Source organism: Paralichthys olivaceus, chromosome 21 (assembly GCF_024713975.1).
Source record: "Paralichthys olivaceus isolate ysfri-2021 chromosome 21, ASM2471397v2, whole genome shotgun sequence".
Taxonomy (NCBI): Eukaryota; Metazoa; Chordata; class Actinopteri; order Pleuronectiformes; family Paralichthyidae; genus Paralichthys; species Paralichthys olivaceus.
Genome location: NC_091113.1, coordinates 17,245,001 through 17,264,550, shown reverse-complemented (window position 1 = coordinate 17,264,550; position 19,550 = coordinate 17,245,001). Strand labels below are relative to the sequence as shown.

Below are 19,550 nucleotides of genomic sequence, written 5' to 3'. Positions count from 1 at the left end.
AGGTTGGTGACCCCTGTCCTAGAGGGTCGCTCAGACCTCCATGTCATAGCCAACGGTACCTTGACTGCTGCTAGGTACCAGGATGAAATCCTCTGAGATTGCCAGACCTGACGCTGGTTCCTTCTGGTGAAGGACAATGTCTGGCCTCATGTGGCAAAGTGTCTAGGGAGTTCCTGGATGGTGCCATTGACTGGCCCTCTCATTCCCCTGACCTAAATACAATTGAGCACCTATGGGACATTATGTTTCGGTTTATCTGATGCTGCTAAGTGCCGCAACAGACTGTGCAGGAGCTCACTGATGCCCTGATCCAGGTATGGGAGGAGATCCCCCCACCATCTTCCAACTCATCAGGAGCGTGCCCAGACGTTGTTGGGTGTGCATTCAGGCACATGGGGGCCATACACAGTACTGAGTAACATTATAAGTTGGATCACCCTGATATATTATTTTTTTTCTTTGATTTTTCGAATGATTTTGAATCCAGCCCTCAATGTTAATGATTTTGGTTTCCATTGACCGTTGTTACATCATTTTGATCGAATGTACATCAGTAAACATTTTCCACTTGAATTAATTTATCAAGATCTGATGTGTGATTTAAGTGTTCCCTTCATTTTTTGGAGCAGTGTCTATGTTCACACCCAGTTTGATGAAAAACTGTGCATGCGTTGTTGAGCCATTTCGTCGGAACACTTTAATAATCATAAATCAGGTAAACTAACATAACAATGTAATGTTAATAGTAACCCACAATTGACATGACAGTGTTGGCAGCTGATCGCGGAAAGTGGTGGTAGACCATGGTCAAGGTGGCAGCTGATGGTGGATCACGATGGTGGATCCTGATAGTGGCGGTGGCATCTGATTGTGATGGTGGATCCTGATCTTGGTGGCAGCTGATCGTGGCATATTATTTACAAGACTGCTTGATATACAATATGTCTATTCAGATGCTCTACCATTACTGACAGTAACTCCTCACTTCATTTACTTTCCATTATGTTTCAAACTGTTTCTTCGAATCTATGTTGTAAATTTTCTTATTTTGTTGATGGTCTCAGTTACTCGTGGCATCTATTTCACTTCTGTCCGTCCTGGCAGAAGGATCCCTCACATGCGTCTCTCTCTGAGGTTTCTATGTCTTTCCCCTGTTAATAGGGGTTTTTGATAGTTTTTCCTTACTTTTGTTGAGAGTTATAGGCAGAAGATGTCAGATTAATTGATTGATTGTTTAACAACCAGGGCAGAATGCATATTACCAGTCCACGGGCACTATCCCCAACCTTCATGCATTATTGAAGAGGTTTGTTGAGGAAGATGGACTAACCATTTTCAGGGCCCCCAGCAGCTCCTGACCTCCTGACCACAGCATTGAACAGTTGACTATAGAGCCTTTCAACATGTCTTCAAACTATCTTGGAAGGCATGAGAAGATCTTCTAGTGTTCTGGAGATCTCAGCCAGGCATTCCCACTTCACCCCCGCTACACATTTGGGTGATCAACCACAACTACTGCCTCCTCCGCCATCTGATCCAACTCGGCACTAATTGACGATCAGTTGACAGACCATGCAACCAAAAATCTGATGATATGACCAGCACTCAAGCATTAATCTTAGACAGAGGGTGTTCTGGTAACTTATACACTTAAAAACCAACTAATGCTCAAATATAGTGTTCATTTCTTCATGTCACGTTAAGATTTCTCCATGCTTTCCTTCAAACTCTTCCCACCCTCTAAAATAGCTCATGCACAGATTTGCTCTGTGCCTGTTCAAAACTACTCAGGTTTACTGTCATGGTTGACCTCCTTAGATGCAGGTCCCACCAACATCCTACTACACAGTATGTAGTGCTCCAGCTCATGTATGAAGCGGTGGAACTTTTCTTTTCTATTTCTATCTTGTTAAATGGATGTATCCAACTTTTGTCACATTAGGAGGTAAAAATCCTAATTTTCAGGATAATACCAGTCTATTTTGACTTGTGCAAATTTGCATCCCTGTCAGTATGAATAGTTTTCATGTGAAATACATGTAGGTGAGTCACACTTTTGTGTCATGTATTCATTAAGCCCCTGTTGTGTAACGGCCTATAGCCTGCCCCTTTCCAGCAGGGCTGTCAGTATTATACCTAAATATTTAAATCCGTAGGAATCCATTTAAAATTTACATCAGTGGCCATTGAGGAGACGTGTTAAACATAATACTGAAAATATAAAAATGGTTTTCTTTGTGGGGAAACTGCAGAAACATTCCCAGTGCAGGAGACAGACTGGCCATTTGTGAAGAAATCTTGCAGTAATTGTACAGAAATATACAATGAAATACTATAGTAGGAGCAGTGATCTTTAACTGTGTGTACAGCATGTCATGTCATGTAGGCAGGTGCAGGCAATAGCACAGCAGGAAGAATGCCAGGTCTGCAGGCCTCTGTAGGGCTTCAAAATAGGTCATGTTCACATCAGGGACATCTGCATAATTTCTTTGACTTCTCTGCTGCTGAAATGGTTCAGGCCAGTGGCCTGTGGCTGTGGAGGAGAGCACTGTGTGGGGGATGGGATGGATGGATGGAGAAGATCTCTACATGAAGCATCATCATTAGGGATGCTCAAACGCAGGAGATGACTGACAACTTTTCATCTCAAAACATTTATGGACATTTTCCTTTAAGCTCTGGGTTTCTTGGCTTTGGACTGTAAAAATGAAGTGGTCAGTCTACGCTATCAAAGGATAAGTCACAAACTGTTGTGTCACTGGGTGAAAAAAACGAAAAAGCTTTTGTGCAAAACATGGTCATGGATTCACAACCCTTAACACTGAACATGTAGTTGTGTCTTCAAGTTACATAGCCTACAGAACCCATATGCTATTGTTATTGCTATTATCATGGAAACATTTGAAATGTGGGTTTCAGCTATTACAGCCGGAAAGGAATGTCGCTGCCTATCCATGAATGCGTCAATGCAAATCATTTGTTTAAGGCAAAAGAGAGCTGGGATTACTCTCGTAGCACAGTGAGGAAATCGTAAGCACTCCAACCTGGTGTTGGTGTTGACATTTTCAATTTATAACCAAGACCACCTTCTTTCCATGACTCAAGTAAATCTCCTTAACAAACCCATAAGTTGTTTTATTAGACTTTAGTTTCTATGAGTGGATATTGTGAGAAAGCAAACTAAATATGTTTTCTTTAAACATTTTTCAGGTACGTCTCAGCTGTACCTAATTGTACATTTGCATCTGGACTTGCTTTAGTTTCTTGAAAACCAGCTTCTAAAGATAAAACAAATATTCACAGATTAAATTGACACATATTAAGTTTGTCATGTTGTTAATCATTTAAATGTAAATCATGTTATACATATATGCTGTTTAATCTAGTATTTACAATTATGACAAAAAAACAAGGTTTTACGTCCAGTACACCGGAAAAAATACTATAAAATATTCACTATGTATCGTTTCAAGTGAGTGTTACGGCCCTTTGAACAATGACTCATGCTGTGTATCACAGTAAATCTTTATTTTGAGTGCAGACAACACACAGTGCTCATATTGGCACTCCCTTTGTCTCACAACGTGTCCACTTGTTTCTTTACATAGTTGAAAATCCACAATAGACGTGAGAAATAAAAGAAATGCCACATCAAAATGGTTTCATGCTCGGACAGTATCCTTCAGTATCAGTTGGACGCTGACAGGTAATGCCTGTCCCTGGTTTTAAAGCTGTAGCAACACTGGGACACAACAACACGTCACATGTACACAGTCATCAACGTCAGGCTGAAGGTTAGTGTCGTTTGATGACCACGCCTCTGATACATCAAACTGGGATATGTTGACAGAAAGTGAACATCTGTGTTTAATCTACAATATATGACAGGGTGACACCCCTCTTTGAATTTAATAGTGTCCCTTTGAAGGCCTAGTTATGACCTAAATGTTGACTAAGATATAAGGATGAGGTGAAAATTCAAAATATGTTGCAAGATACCATGAACCAGAGAGGTGTTTCAAGAAGAAGGCTCTGAAGAGCATGATTCAATGTGACGAGTCTGAATTAAGTTAGCCTAAAAATCTAAACAAGGATCAAGCTCGATGAAACAAACAATCCAAAAGTACTTTCTCAAGCAGAGCTGCATCTGTATGGTACAGATGTACTGCGTCTCACACCTGTGCCTACAAGGAGAAATTATTATCTGGCAAAACAATTCTTTGAATTTGAGGGGGAAAAAAGCACACACACTTAAATCATCAGTGAGCCGTAATACAAGTATATATTTATATTACAATAATATCATTATAATATAACTTCTTATCTCTATATGCTGAAATGTCCTGTTATGTGCTCGGATATGAAACAAATATCAACCATAAATATCAGGGATTTGATGAAGGTCCTCACGAGTTCAACCCATGACAGCCGTATGAACCTTAAGTCACTGTTCAAATCCATGGCATGCCAATGACAGCCTTATGAAAACATTAAAAGGACTTTGACTTAAGCTACGTTCATCACCTCCTGGCTGTAGTTTACATATTTGCTTCACTTAGACTTATTAAAGTGGCAATTGACAACCCATCTACATACATATATATATATATGCACAAACACTTGTGAATATATATTTACAAGTGATTGTGCACTCACTTTTTTCCAAAGAACGGAGCACCTACCGACGACTCAGAGACAAAACAATGCACGCTAGTTTGGAAATATGAAGGGGGAAAAAAACATGATGTGGTTTAGAGTATAAGTACTTCATTTCTTCATGCAAACAAATACATGTAACTAGAGCAGGGGTTGGCACTGGGGTGGAGGGTGAAAAAGCATAGGTCTATGAATTATTTTATAAGGGCTAGCAGGTAATACTTATCTCCCAATTGGAGACTTTCTCAATACTTGGGTACTTGTTCAATGTGTGTTATTAGTTTTAAGTATGACAATGCCTCAAGTATTGGGATTCAATAATATGATTGAGTGCAATTGCGAGGAGAACATGCAAACTGAAAATGACAAGAACTGCACTGTGAGACCTTGTTAGTGAATACTTCAACAGACAGAAATTTTGTGATTATGTCCATTTACAAGATTGCTATGATAAAGGCAGAGTATACCAGCTTTTGTTCATATATAACTGAACTGTTTTGGTTTAGCAATGGGAGACATACTTCCTTTTTGCAATAGCGTATTAAGCATTCATTTTTGCTGCGAAGTTTCAGCCAGAATTGCATAGTGAAAGTGAGGCTCACAGGGAACAAATCTAAATGCTAATGGTGTCATTGTTTCTTACAGCTATTACATTGTGCTATCGACATTTACTTCATGATGATAAGTCAAAGCAAATCACATATCTGTCACCACTTGAAACGATTTAATCAACCACAAAAGGATCATGATTTAGTAATGTGATGGAGGCTCAACAGCTCTGAAACACCTCTCTGGAGAAAACGTATTAAAGTTTGTGGAACAACTTAAGGGGGTTGCTGATGATCTTCTGAAACCTGAGTTCAAGTTTATATGATGTGCTACAATGTTAAGAATGGGCTGTGTGGAGTTTTTCATCACAGTGAAAACTGGCACATAGTTTGGCACTGTACAAAGTTTGTGCTTTGTAGCACATTGCACTTTTCTTTTGACTTATCTCACCGAGTGAAGGTGACTATATTACATACTAGTGCAATATTTGTCAGACAAGAGTCTATTTGGCAGCATACACAAAGTGTCTCCATAGAAAATGTACATACACTTCATAAATGAATCTTTATCAATATAATTGTCGATGTAAAATTCAGCAAGGTGGATCAATAATAATAAATATATACAGCACAAACACACCACATCTGTATGTACCTACTCATGCACTGCACACATAAAAACACACATGCTCACACTGATTCAAATCGTCACGTGTCACTCATATTCAGAATTATATTGTGTCTATTGGCATCAGAAACATAACATATATAAATATAGATCTTTTTAAAGGGGCAATGTATGAAAATTGGCCAACAGTCAATTCCAATACCAGAGGGTTGGAGTGTCCACCCCTGTTGTAAGAAGCAAGACAATGCCATATTTGATCTCTACTCCTTACCCCCCTTCTGCCATTATCAAACTGACCTTAGGACATAACCTACTGGGACAAATTCCAGCGCTCCACTGCATCAGTGGGCTGATGGATGTTTCAAAAGTCCATGTTTTTCCCAGCCCTCTCTGTCCCATGTTCCAGGGACGGGACAGTCCAATCACAGCCAAGTTTCCACTGTCTTACAGAGCAAATGTTAACATGAATACATTTAATACACAACGACACATCTACACAGTTCATAGACGTCTTCAAAACATTAAAACTATTCATAATCTTAGTCAATTTTCACTGTGGGACCAATTATGCTAATTTCCTAGCATGGCATTGTCAGGTCAATTTGCATTTGCAAATGGTTCTGGAACCTCTCAGTTCATTTTCAAATTCCAAGAGTTGTTATCAACAGATGCAGTCGGATAGACCTAGGTGTTTCTGACTTTGGTGGCCACCAAATTTCAAAATGACTACATACAGAATATGTTTCCACTTAACATAATGATATGAAATGTTTCTGCTTTGCGCCTTTGCTTCATTGCAGAGCTGTGTGCAGTGCTCTTTGCCCAACCCTCTCTTTCTCTCAAGAAAGTAAATTTTGATTCAGGGAAACATTTGTTAATGATTTTTGGAATTAACGTGATGCAAAGAAACATGCATGCTGGCACTCAGTGCTCTCCAGATGGTTTGTTTCTTACTCTGATGACAGAGACTAACAGGCTGTTTCATTTCTACAATCTGCCATTGACTTTTTATGCTGCTGGATATGATCAGATTTGGATTTAATTCTTCAGATAAATGCAATGATGTCTTTTTCTGAACTGTCAAGAAGTTGAAGTGGGATGGGGTCCACAGGGGGTGCTTCCCCAATCCATTCGTCCGACACAGATTATTTAAGGTCTGTGACTGACATCCACGTTACTAAAGCAGTGACACCGGATGACAAAAACACTTTGAAGACATAGCGGCAATGCCATGTATCCAGAGAAGCTGCAGATGACTCCCTCACGTACTCACAGATGATAACACACCTTGCTAATGACTTTTAGATGTTTCATCTCGGTGAAATACTTCCACTGCCTCAAAGTAAAACATCGATCTTTTCCAATTCAATTTGGACGTCCATCTGGTCTCTCTGATATTCCACATTTTATGGGCTAAACATGGGCAGAATGAGCTGTGGTTAGTGCAGATGATGTGACTAAGAGATGTCTGCTCGAAGCATTCAGAGCAGTTTTAAACTTCAGATTTTGACTCACAGAGATTACTTTTACATATCCATACCTCACTGATACATTGGCCACATTTAGTATGGACATCCAACACTGTAACGTTAAAAATAATACAACAAGAAAGAGCATTATAGATCATTTTTAAACGAAAATAATTCGATATTACCCCTTTAAAACAGATCTATCCAAGTATTTAAAGGTGCAATCAGTGATACTTCCTCTTTGCATAATACTGACCATTTTCTGAATCAGGTTTAATTATCCCTCGGTCCATTTGGATCAGCTCTCACTGTCCTTGGGTCACTCTTGGGTGGGATCCCTTTTTCTTTGGATTGGGTCCAAGCACGTGAAGACCTCTCCTTGAAAACCCACGTGTAAACAAGTATATGTGCAGCATTTGAAAGATGATGGAAGCTTCATATTTTCCCAGTTGTTTGCAAAGGGGTGTATGAGTGTTTGAAGACTTGAGAGAATATTTATTTAAAGTCAACAAGGGCAGTGAAAGAAGCAAAGATCTTCACAGCTCCAAAGCATTCCATAGAAACGATTGAGATTAACTGATACCATTAACTAAGACATTGCTAACTAAGCTTTCCCCCTAAAACAAGCTGTACAATACTGACTGCAACTTTAAACTGCATGGAGCATAAAATATATTCAGTGTTTATTCTTTTTGTTTCTTATGTTTGAATATTCCTTATAAAACTGACTTGTAACACACAAAGTTTGTCATAAAGGGTTCTGAAATATCATCTGGATATGAGGCCTCGCTGAAAATTCCACCTGTAGTTTAAGGGCAAAGCTGAAGGCAGTGGCACTCACTTAACACTGAGGGAGTAGGTTGACTCCAGGGCTACTGAGGGGTCTGACATGTACAAGTGTAAGAAAACTATACGGTGGTTTCATTCTTCCAAGGGCCAGTCCGTATGTTTCTTGTGTTGTCTGAACCAAACAGGCTGTCTTCCTGCAGGCTTCTGTTACGGGCAATGGTGCCTCGTAGGCTGATGGTGGCATGCTGCCGAGGCAGTGTATTCCTCGGGAAACCTTTCTGCTCCATCTCTACAGAGAGTTTATCCTTTTCTTTTTCTGCTGTCTTTGGCAAACAGCTGTACGCTTCGGGGTCTTGCTGATACTGCAAGGTGAAAGGATCAGGTTTTTCACAGCAGCTTGTCGTGGAGGAATGATCAGCTGAGCTGTACATGCGCCACTGGCAGGCGTGGACCCCGTGAGAAGGCAGGAGGAGGCTGTGACAGGAACTCATGCTGTCATGCATGTTGTGTGGGTGGTTGTGGCAGGAAGTCATTGAGTCTTGTACACTATGGCAGGAGGTCTGGCGTTGCAGGCTGTGGCACGGAAGCAGCGGTTTATCCAAGTGAGGGCTGGGGCAGGGAAGCTGGGTGTCTGGGTGGGGGCTGTTGGAAACCAGTGGTGAGCCTTCAAGGTGATGTGCGGGGCTGTCTAGGTGCGAGCTGTGGACACTGTCATCCATACTGGTGGAAGTCATGTGAGAACGGTAGTCCTGGAGGCATGGGCGTGGGCGGTTGAATGAGCATGACTTTGTTCTATCGATAAGGCAGCTCTGTAGCGGCAGAACGGGACGAGGCAGTTCATCGAGGAGTGACTGGGGACGTGGTGAAGGCATTGGTTCAGTGAGAGGTGAGAGTGGGGCTGTGGTAACGGGACTCATGACAGCCACGCAGCATGGACCTGTGTGGTTGGGTGAGGGGATCTGGGGAGGTGGTGTCATTTTGTGGTAAGAACTTTGCATAAGGTGAGGAGAGAGCTGCTTGCCTGAGCAGGGGGAGTTTAGGTGGCAGTGGGGCTGATGGAGCCCCTGCCTCTGGCTCTGTCCTCCCCCATTCCTATCCTCTGTCTTGGACTTGGACGGGCAACAAGCCCACCAGCGGTGCCACACGTCATCACGTTTGGCACAGTGCTGGATGAGAAGAAAGAGTCCAAGGGTGACACAAAAAGCCCCATACAGGCAGCTGAATATCATATCCAGGAAATGTCCCATTGATACAGCCAATCCCCCTAAAGCCCAGGTAGCCAGGAACAGGAAAAGGGTGAAGGCTGTGGCTCGGAGTTGAGATTTAAATGAGTGCTCATTGGCCAGCACTGAAACACCTGTAGCAAATGGTGGACAGTCCACAGGAGGTCCAGAAGCTCCACCAGTATCTATGTGGCAGTGATGATTTGAATCACTGGATGATAACTGCTGCTGCTCCTCACTCAGAACTCGCAGCTCATACTTCCTCTCTGGGTGGCGTTTGAGCTGGATGTAGGTGCACAAGAAGTACACAGACATGACCAAGACCAGGAGAGTCATGGGAGCATAGAAACCTCCCAGGCTTGGTTCCCATGCCATCCAACAACTGATAAATACACACATGGATTAGTCATTGGTTTCATTAAAGCATGAATGAAAATGTCATTGCTCAGAAATAATGAGTACTTACTACAAAGCACCATCCCTGCTGCCATAGTTATCCATACTAAATGCTGCTGTGACGCCAACAATTATGAGAGGGATTCCATCACTGACTAGATAAAATCTGCAAAAAAAAAAGGGAAAGTACAAATGATTTGAGGATTTAGTTCAGTAATGGGTGGTAGAGAAAGACAGAAATAAATCAAACTGACTCAAAGGACACTATCTCACCAACTAAATGACAATATACCGATGATATATCAGCATGTTATATTGATCTTTGTGAGTATTGTGCAGATTTTGATCATAGCAACGCTGTGAATACATTAAGCCTCAGAGCTGGCTGTACACTTTACTGTAAAAACTAAGAAAACACAATGCAATGTGTTATTTCTTGAACTTAAGAGGTGCTGGTAGCTGTCAGCTGGTTAGCTGTTTCCACTTGTCTCCAGTCTTTTTATTTAGCATGGCTAAACATGTCCTGAGACATACTAATCTTTCCCACCTCATCAAATTAAAAAGACTGAAGCTCTGCAACAGATACTTTTGGGTTTTTGACCACTGCCCTGACCCGACTTACCCTGTTTGTCTGGACAGTCAACTCTAGAGAGAGAGAGAGAGTCCTGCTTTGTATTTCCAAACTATGTCAGTTTACCACAGTCATGTCAGTCATCTGACATTGATCTCACATAGTGCACTGAGAATAGTCGATGGGTGCTTACAGGGTAAGCGAGTAGGAGAATCATATGTTTGAGTATTGTTGTCAACGGTTTTTGCAAGTCAGCAATTCTGTACAGGTACTGAAGGAAGAGGTGAATAAGAAACTCCACATTTTTCCTTCCAAGAAGCAGCGGAGGATCTTGCAAAAGATACAAAGACATCCAAGGGCAAAAGCATCCCTGCTCTAATCCTCTCCCCCCACAACACAGGTTAACAAATTTTTCTTACTTCAAGCTCTCAAAAACAATAAAAAACAATACTGTGTGACAATAGAACCCAGAGAAGACGTCGCAATTAACTTTCACACTTATTAGTCATTGAATCACTTGTCACATAAACTTTCCTATCTTAAGCCTTACCTGAGGATGGTTGGTTTGGTGCGAGTCTGGGCCGGCCCATTCCTGTCCTGAGCCCGAAGAGGGTCTTTGCACACATCTTTACAGATGTTCCTAGCAGTAAATGTCAGCCACAGCATGGTAGACAAAGAAGCATAGTGGAGCACAATGCCAACCTAACACAGACAAAGAGCGATATAAATTGAATGTAGTGTGTACAGATTAGTGTTCTGAACATAAAACTGAGATAGACTATCCTTTTATTTTGTCACATTGAAGGTTAGATATAAAGCTTATAGTATAACTCAGGTGAGTGCTCCTGAACCATCCCTTGGTTATGCTGCTATAGATCTAGACTGCTGGGGCAACTCCCATAATGCATTGAGCACTTCATGTTACATTTCACTTGAGTATAGTGTGCAGTGCTCATACAAAGTATTCACTTCCATTTAAAAATACTGAACCGTGGTAAAGGTAAATCTAATCTGGTCCAGGTCTCGACTAAACTGGATTTTAAAAAATACAGTCAAGCCGTGCATGTTCTTCACAGGATGACCAAATACATGCAATACTAATATTCCCATCTACCCTTCTGCTCTTTTTGTTGAGTGATAATGTTCAAATTGACTAAATTGACCTTTCTGCTTATCATGTTGGTAAGACATTGTGGCTCTTCCTAGAAGGAAAACTACTAACATTAACAATATTCAACTGTAGTTTTTTAATGTGAACCTCAGTTGTGATGATCATCCTGAGATAAAGCCTTCAAATGCCTCCACAATCTCAATCCTATCTGAACTCTGCCCTGAGACATTTACAGTACGTCCCTGCAACTGACCCAGTAGCCTTTGTCATTTTACAGAGCAAACTAACTATAATCTCCCTCAGCTCTGCCGTGGCCCCGGCATTACAGAGAGTCCCCTCATCTGCAGAACAGAACAATAAAGTGCGACTTTCTTACATTATCACTGGTACTGGTTTTATTGCAAAACAGCCAAGTCTTGTTTATCTGATAATTCGTTGTTGTAACCAGTTATTTCTTCCTTTTTATGTCATCAACTGGAATCCCTTTATCATTTACCAAAAATGTAGATGCTGCTGGTACTGGATGCCAAGTGGGGCAGTATTGTTAATTCACTGGTCTCTGAACGACTACATTGTCTTCTCGTTGTAAAGTTATATTTTAAAGCAGACATGCTGCACACTTCAACATCAGGGTCTTGTGTGTGAGAGTTATACTAAGCCACTCCTATTACAGTGTATAAATCCCTCTTATTTTGAACAGTTGTGATCGATGTTCTCATTTTTTACAAGAACAACAAGGAAATTATGTATCCCAAGCCATCCTCTGCCAATATAGTACTCTAATAAAGTTGCCTTCATTACATTATTATTTAATTGTTGTAATAAATCTTATTTTGACATTTTGAAAGTCAAACACTATCAATTTCATTAAATTTTCAACTTCTTGTTTATTTTTAATATCAATTTAAATCCCAACATTTATGGTCAATCATTTCTATGAGACTGAATTGAATGTGATATGTTCTGGTTGCAACAACAGTGTTTCTCCACCACTTCCAGTTTCTATGCTAAGCTAAGCCACTTGTGTCTGCTGGCCCCAGCTTCATACTTCTCATCGCACTCTCAGGAAGAATAACATGAAAGTATTTCCCAAAAGGTCAATTCATTCCATTAATTTGGTCATTTATCCAACAGCATATTCTTTAAACTTAATTTCCAAATGAAAGCTTACCATAAGATTATTGAGAAAACAGTTCCCACAATGAGAAACACTTTGGCGAAATGTGAAGAGATAAAACTCTCTCATTAACTGGAAGAAACCTCTAGCAGAACCAGACTCAATCTGCCTCGACTCTGCCTCCCTCAACGAGCTAATTTATCCAGTTAACTGGTAAACTTCACAACAATTACATCTTCCAAACATCAGTTTTAGCATTGCCGAAGTGCGTATGTCAGTCTGCTGCTGTTAGCATTCAGCTGAAAGCACCACTTTGTACTATTACAGCCTCACAGAGCCGCAGCATGGCATAGCAAGAACACTTTGACAGTCTTATGGGGGCGAATAACTTTTAGAAACAGCGCCATTGGTATTTGAACCATAGGGAATTTAACATTCAAACTGCCACACAATAATGAAAAGCAAGCCTGAAACACAACCACATTTAACTTGAACAGTGAACACGACCCTCAGCCCATTTGACTGGATCTGCTTGATCAACAGCTCTCTCAGGACCATCACATTGTGCAGAGACATCCAAATATCACCACATTAACGTAGTCCAGAAAACACAATACTTACAATCTGACACACAAAAGGCAGGTTGATCTGATTGATGCCGCCGGCAAAAACACCAAACGTTAGTCCCGTGTGAAAGAGGAAGTTGAGGAGTATGTGCCAGCCATTCCTGTTGATGCGGATCACACTGCAAACGGTGAACAGAGTTACAAGTTACGAAGATGTTGGGTGCATGAAGTGAGAGAATAGGAAGGAAAGTAGTACTGAACTATAACACTGTGTCAAGTATTTCAGTGCAAAACTGTATAGCTGTATTTGGAAATAATTCAGAAATAATGAATAATGGAAATAATTTCTGAAATATATTTCTGAAATTCTGAATTACAAATACAGCATGGATGAGATGGCATTGATAATGTTAATAAAATCCATGTTAGGTAAGCATTAAGCTATTATATATATTTCCATACTTTTTTGCATTTGAACCAAAATCATTCACCAGTTCAGAAAATACATTTAGAAAATATTTCAGTGGCAAATGAACTTTAAATTTAGTGCTTTTATAGTTTTAGTGAGCACTTAAAATTCACCCATGCAAACACACATTCATAGAGTGCACTTCTCTATCAATCATCCAGTCAGACACTGCTGGCACAGCCGTCAGCAGCAATTCAGGGATCATTGTCTTCTCTTTATTTGACATGTGGACAGGAAGATCGAACCCCTGACCTTCTGATAAGTGAACAACCTGTTCTACATGGTGAGATCAATTCGAATGGGTACAGCCACACACCTCGTTCTTTCCTGAACGTGTTGGTGTATTGACTGAAAAAGGAGAGAAGTTAAAATCCTTCCTATTTCTAAGCCATCCTTGAAAAAACAGATAAATCTACACATCCACCATTAACCCCATCAACCTACATATAGGCGTATGACTACTGTATTAAAAGAGTCTTAAGAATGTGGAACTGTCATGGAATTTTCACCCTCACTTTTTCAGCTAGTCTCAAATACCTCTTTGGTACAAGTTCATTCCAGTAAGCTCTTATCTGGTGTTCCTTCCTCCCTGTGACATGTAAGGAAACCACCTGCTTCAGCCAAGGTCATTTCTCTCATTATAAGTGGGTAATAATGACTTTGTTTCTTATCGACTCTCTAATGTCTCACAGTTAATCTGCGCAGAGCTCTGGGTCGATCCTTTTTGCAAAAGCTTCTTCTTAATAAATATGCAAAGACAGAGAATTTTGTTGTTTGCTCATGTTCGGATTTCCACCACGTAACAATTGTTACGACAAACAAATGTTCTTCTTACCTATGGTGGACGATGTAGGTCATAATGGAGACAAGCAGACAGAGCAGCATGACTGCAGTGCAGGCATACACCACTGGATGCAGGTAATCCCCAGGGTATGGTGGGAAGGACAACACTCTCTTCAAATCCTGCAGGTTGACACAAGTTTACAAAAAGAACAATGAAGAACAGTATTAATAATAATTGATCACAATGATTGATTAGAACCACACAGATTGATAATAATAAAGTAAAACACATTATGCCCTTGTCCAGTAACAAAACAGTAGAGGGTGATTTGAATGATAAGTGCACAGATCTGTCTCGTGGTGCTGAGGTGGTCTTCACTAATAAACCAGTGGAAAAGCCTGTTAGACAACATGGGATGTGCACAACAGTTAAACTAGCACAGTCCATAGTTCAGATATAAACCACATCAGAAGTTTGCTGATTCACATGTTGTATTTCATTTGTTCCTTCACTTTTATTTTATTCATTTGTTTTCTTTGTCATATATTTTGTGAAGCCCTTTTAACCTTGTTTGGATAAGTGCTATACAAATAAAGTCTGAGTCAGAAAGCACTTATATATGTAACTTAGATTTGTTCTTAAAACAAAGATGGATGTCTCACACTTTACATTACATGTCATTCAGCTGACACTTTTATCCAAAGTGACTTCCAATTAATGCATTCAACATCCATAAGGGGCCATTCGGGGTTCAGCATCTTGCCCAAGGACACTTCGGCAGGGACTGGTTGGAGGAAGACTGCTCTGTATCATGAACTGATCAGATTTTGGGTGGCTAAAGGTCAAAAACCCTTCTGGTTTGTGAACGCTTTATCCTAACACCTTGACAGAATTCTTTTAAATCTTGCATAAAATGTTCGCTTAGACTCACAGATTAGATTCACACATTTTGGTGGTATAAGGTCAAGGTCCCGGAGGCCTCAAAAAACATGTTTGTGTTCTCTTTTGACCAGTTGTCACTGATTCCAGTGGTCAAAGGTCACATTGTCCTCATATAATTCTGGAAAAAGAAATGTATATAGACTGAAACTGGTGACAGAGGCATACAACCACAGCAAGGTAATTCTAGTTGAACTATACAATAGGTCGTTCTCTGATTTAATTTAGACCTCTCAACGACGTCACTTATTATATGACGTCAAACGATGGATCTAGAGAAGCTTCGGCTTGCTTCTCTAGCTCACTTTGAATTTGTGTTTTTTGGATTATGTTTTTGTTGACCTTTGGCCTTTGACTGATCAGCTCCAAAAGAGATCATCTTGAGATACCGTCCCAAGTAATATATAAAATTAAATTGGGTAAAAATCAGTCCATGCGTTTTACTTCTGTAGACAGACACACACACATACAAACAATAGTAAAAACAATATAGTGTCATTAGTCCAGCTGTCCACACTAAATACAGTAACAGTTACAAAATACCGATGGACCCCCACAGTATTTTCATGCTTCGAGTCTGTATCCTTGTATTTTACTTCCGGTGACTATGCATCCAAAATGCAGGTGACCTACCACTCAATGTCGTGCCTGAGTGCATCCTGTGTAACAGTGATGGAGCACGCTTGCTGCTGCTCTGCTAACATGCAGCGCACGCTATGCATGCATGTATGTCACAGGTCACATCCTGCAAGTTAATACAATTTCCCAGAGTTATCTGATGATGCGAATGCATGCAAGTTGTAAACATCAGAATCTCTCTCTCTCCACAAGTAAAGCAAACAAATTGTATGTATTTCTGGCTAGCTATCTTTACGCTATGCTAATTACTTAATACCTTTACATGGGACTAATATTTATCTTCACATTCGCTCTCAGCAAGAAAGTGCATTAACAAAGGTATTGAGTAATCTTATTCGCTGAACCTACAGCTCCTGACACTGACTACCAACATGCTGCAGTTTGAAGAGTGCATGTAAGATAAAATAGTGATGTTTCCTCTGTGCATTAAGACAGCATTGCTGCAACAATGCTGCCATGCACCATCGGGATATGAGCATCCAGCCTCAATCATGCTCGTCTGAATGACTTCATGAAGCCTGGAGACTTACTGCCGGAGGCTGGAATGTGCTACATGTTTCCAAAACCCTGCACAATTACTCAAGCCTCTTTGAGTACGAGTGCATTAATGAAATCTCTTGACATGACACCAGGGTTTAGAAACCTAAACTGACTCACTGGGAAAATGTAACCCCTGTGCGAGTATTATTTTTGCTCAACTAGAAATAATAACAACAATACACATTATTTATGATGTGATTTTGACAATATTTAAGGTGACTTTCCAAAGGTTTACGAGGAGAGAAAACTAATAAAAGCAAATGAATCTCGATATAAAATGATCTAATCCTAGTTTAAAGAGTCGGGTTGTGTTTCGAAGGTGGGCAGGTCAGTCCAGTCTCTTGTTTGAAAGAGGGAGCAGCTTCTAATACTTCAAAATGTAGACGAGGCAGTTGCATGAAGTTATCTGCATATTTGCGTGTACGTGTGTGTGTGTGTGCATGTGTGTGCTTGTCCAAGAGCATGTACAGAGAAACAGCTAAAGGCCCAAAGGAATTACTGGAGCTGTTTTACATGTGTTCATGAGCCAACCCATAGACTTTATGTAAAGATGGACGACATGGCAGCTCTGCAAAAGTTAAGCAAATGCGTCTTGATTGTCCCCTGGTGTCTGGCTGCGTAATAAATCACAACCCCCCCTCCTCCATGTTAGTGGATGGGTCCAAAATATAAAATCAAGGTTCACGTTATATTTGAACGTCACTTTAGTGTGTGGTTCTCTGATTGCTTCTGTGCAAGTAGCATTTGTATCCACAATATTTTGGCTTTCATTTCTGGGTAGAAGGAGGAAAGGGAGACTTTCAGAGAACCTGGTGTCCATGACAGGACAGTACAGAGGAAGGCCCCACGTTTAAGAAACCCTGGATAAACCAACACAACACAACAGGGAAAGCGTTTGTAGGATTATCAAGGTTGAGTTGTTTGATGATGCAGCAGTACATGTGTTTTAAAAGCAAAACTGTGCAACATGAAAACATCATACCACGGTTCGACTTAGAGCTTGTATTTCTGAAGACCTGAGGAAATGAAGTGTGCACTGATGTCTCTTCATGAAAATCAACACACAAACCTTCTTTTATTTGGTTTCAACTGTATTTGCTGTTACTTTCACACAACTTTTTGATTTTGTCACCTGTGACATCATAAAAAGATCACATCGCTTGAATGGCACTGCGCTATTCTCCTTCCATTTTGAGACTATAGTGTATCAATAGTGCGTATGCATCTGTGGCTGTCAGGAGGTCGAGCGGGTCAGCCAATAACCAGAAGGTTGTAGGTTCAATCCCAGTCTCCTCTGCGTGCCAGTGTCCTTGAGACAGATAAATAGTCCCTGGCAGCCGTGCCGGCAGTATGTGAGTGATATACAGTAGATGAAAGTGCTGCTCATAGATGCACTGTATGATTGTGTGTGTGTGTGTGTGTGTGTGAATGGGTGTATGGCAAAACTGCACTGTGAAGAGCTTTGAGTGCTCATGAAGACTAAAAGAGTTCCCCAGAGTCTGTTAAAGCACATATACACAGTACATGCCTTTCACTATGTGGAACACATGTCTCATGTAATCATGCCGAATACTGTCCAGAGTCAGAAAACAAAACAAGTCAACTACTGATCTAAAGAACACTCATGTTTTTATGTACTGCGTGGCAGCGTCTCACAATCTTGAGTTGTGATGTTGTGATGACAAAACACAAGAGACGGCTGCTCATCCCTGAGTGAACTTTATCCATGACGGCTCCACAACCCGCAAATTTATTATTGTCGTCATGACGATGTATGCCTGCTGCCATAGGGGAGGCTTTTTGAAGAGATGCTCCCATGAGTCGTATCCGTGGGAAGGAACAAACATCTAAAATTTGGACTAATCTTTCTTTACAATGGGTCGTGTTAGTTTTATCAGAGAGTTATTTCCCAAATTGCTGGAACATACATTTTAATCTACACGATAATCGTTTTAAAAGAAAAACTATGTGATATGTGTAAAACCCATGGGGTCACTAACAAATACAAGTTTTTGAAATGTGAAACAGATCATCAGTGAATATGTGTTGATATTATGTCACTTCATATATTAACTGATGCACCAACACATTAGCTGGGATCAAGTTCAGAGTCACACGTGGGATCAGCCTCTCTGAAAGCAGAACAGGATCTTTTTGTTTTTTTTAATTATCCGACTGGATCATTTCATTTCCTGATACCAGGACAACCACGCACGGCCCGGTGGTTTTTATGTGACATGGACCAGTCAGGTTTGAAGTAATGACAGTAATGAATGAAGAAGATGCGTTCATGTGTAAATTTTTTTAAAAGACGAGTGTTAGAGAATTCAAGAGGTTGCCGACAAATCCATGTTTTGAAATGGGAATGGTCTGACTAAGAGTTATATATAAAAGCACTGATATTATTGCGCCAAGCTCTGATGACTTAGCTGTGGAGGCAGTGATGTGGAGGAAGCTTAGAAAAAGTGACTCATATACAGTATAAGTGATGTGCATCTCCAAGGCAGGTCTAGCATTCCCTCAGTGTTAAGAGGCAAAATGTGCCTTCAAACAACAGATCAGCCTCTTTCCTTTCACTGGGGCTCACTCTTGCATGTGCATAATTCAAGCTGAAGATTCCTGTGGAGGCAGAAATCAAGAGCTAACTTGGCTCAGTCTTTACGACAGCGTCAATTCGCTTTTCCTTTGTGTTCCGAGGCCTTGTATTTTAGAGACACTGTCATGTCTTCCTCCTCTCATCGCTCTCTCTCCGGGACAGCATGCTCTCTCATCACGTTCCACTGAACAACCCATCTATTGGACACAGCATGACTGATTAAATCCTATGCAGATCCCATGAAATGAAGAAAAAAAAACAAAAAAAAACAGGCATGCACACGCAGCAGCAGCAGAGATCTGTGCTCACCACACTCACTTATCTCAGCTGACCAACCATGCGCTGTGTCACGACGTAAGATTTTCTAATTAGGTTTCTTTGTTCTGAATTTGATGCACGGGCTTGCGTATAAACAGCATTTTTATGGTTTCAGAGCTTTTCATCAGCTCACGTGTGAAAGGGACTCCAAATAAAGTTTATTTTGAAGGATTGCACCTTCTTCTCTACAT

The 19,550-nt window shown here is 40.6% G+C and overlaps 1 protein-coding gene across 1 annotated transcript in view; it reads right to left on the bottom strand.

The window, feature by feature from the left end:
- Positions 1 to 3,513: 3,513 nt before the first annotated feature.
- The window catches only part of adgra1a (adhesion G protein-coupled receptor A1a), an 18,052-nt gene continuing 2,015 nt past the window's right edge, over positions 3,514 to 19,550 (bottom strand). The window contains exons 3-7 of the mRNA XM_020082795.2: positions 14,379 to 14,506; positions 13,130 to 13,253; positions 10,831 to 10,982; positions 9,780 to 9,875; positions 3,514 to 9,695 (exon numbers count right to left, since the gene is read on the bottom strand). Of these exons, the coding sequence (XP_019938354.2) occupies positions 8,210 to 9,695; positions 9,780 to 9,875; positions 10,831 to 10,982; positions 13,130 to 13,253; positions 14,379 to 14,506 (1,986 nt within the window). The 3' untranslated portion in view covers positions 3,514 to 8,209. The remainder of the gene's footprint in view (positions 9,696 to 9,779; positions 9,876 to 10,830; positions 10,983 to 13,129; positions 13,254 to 14,378; positions 14,507 to 19,550) is intronic.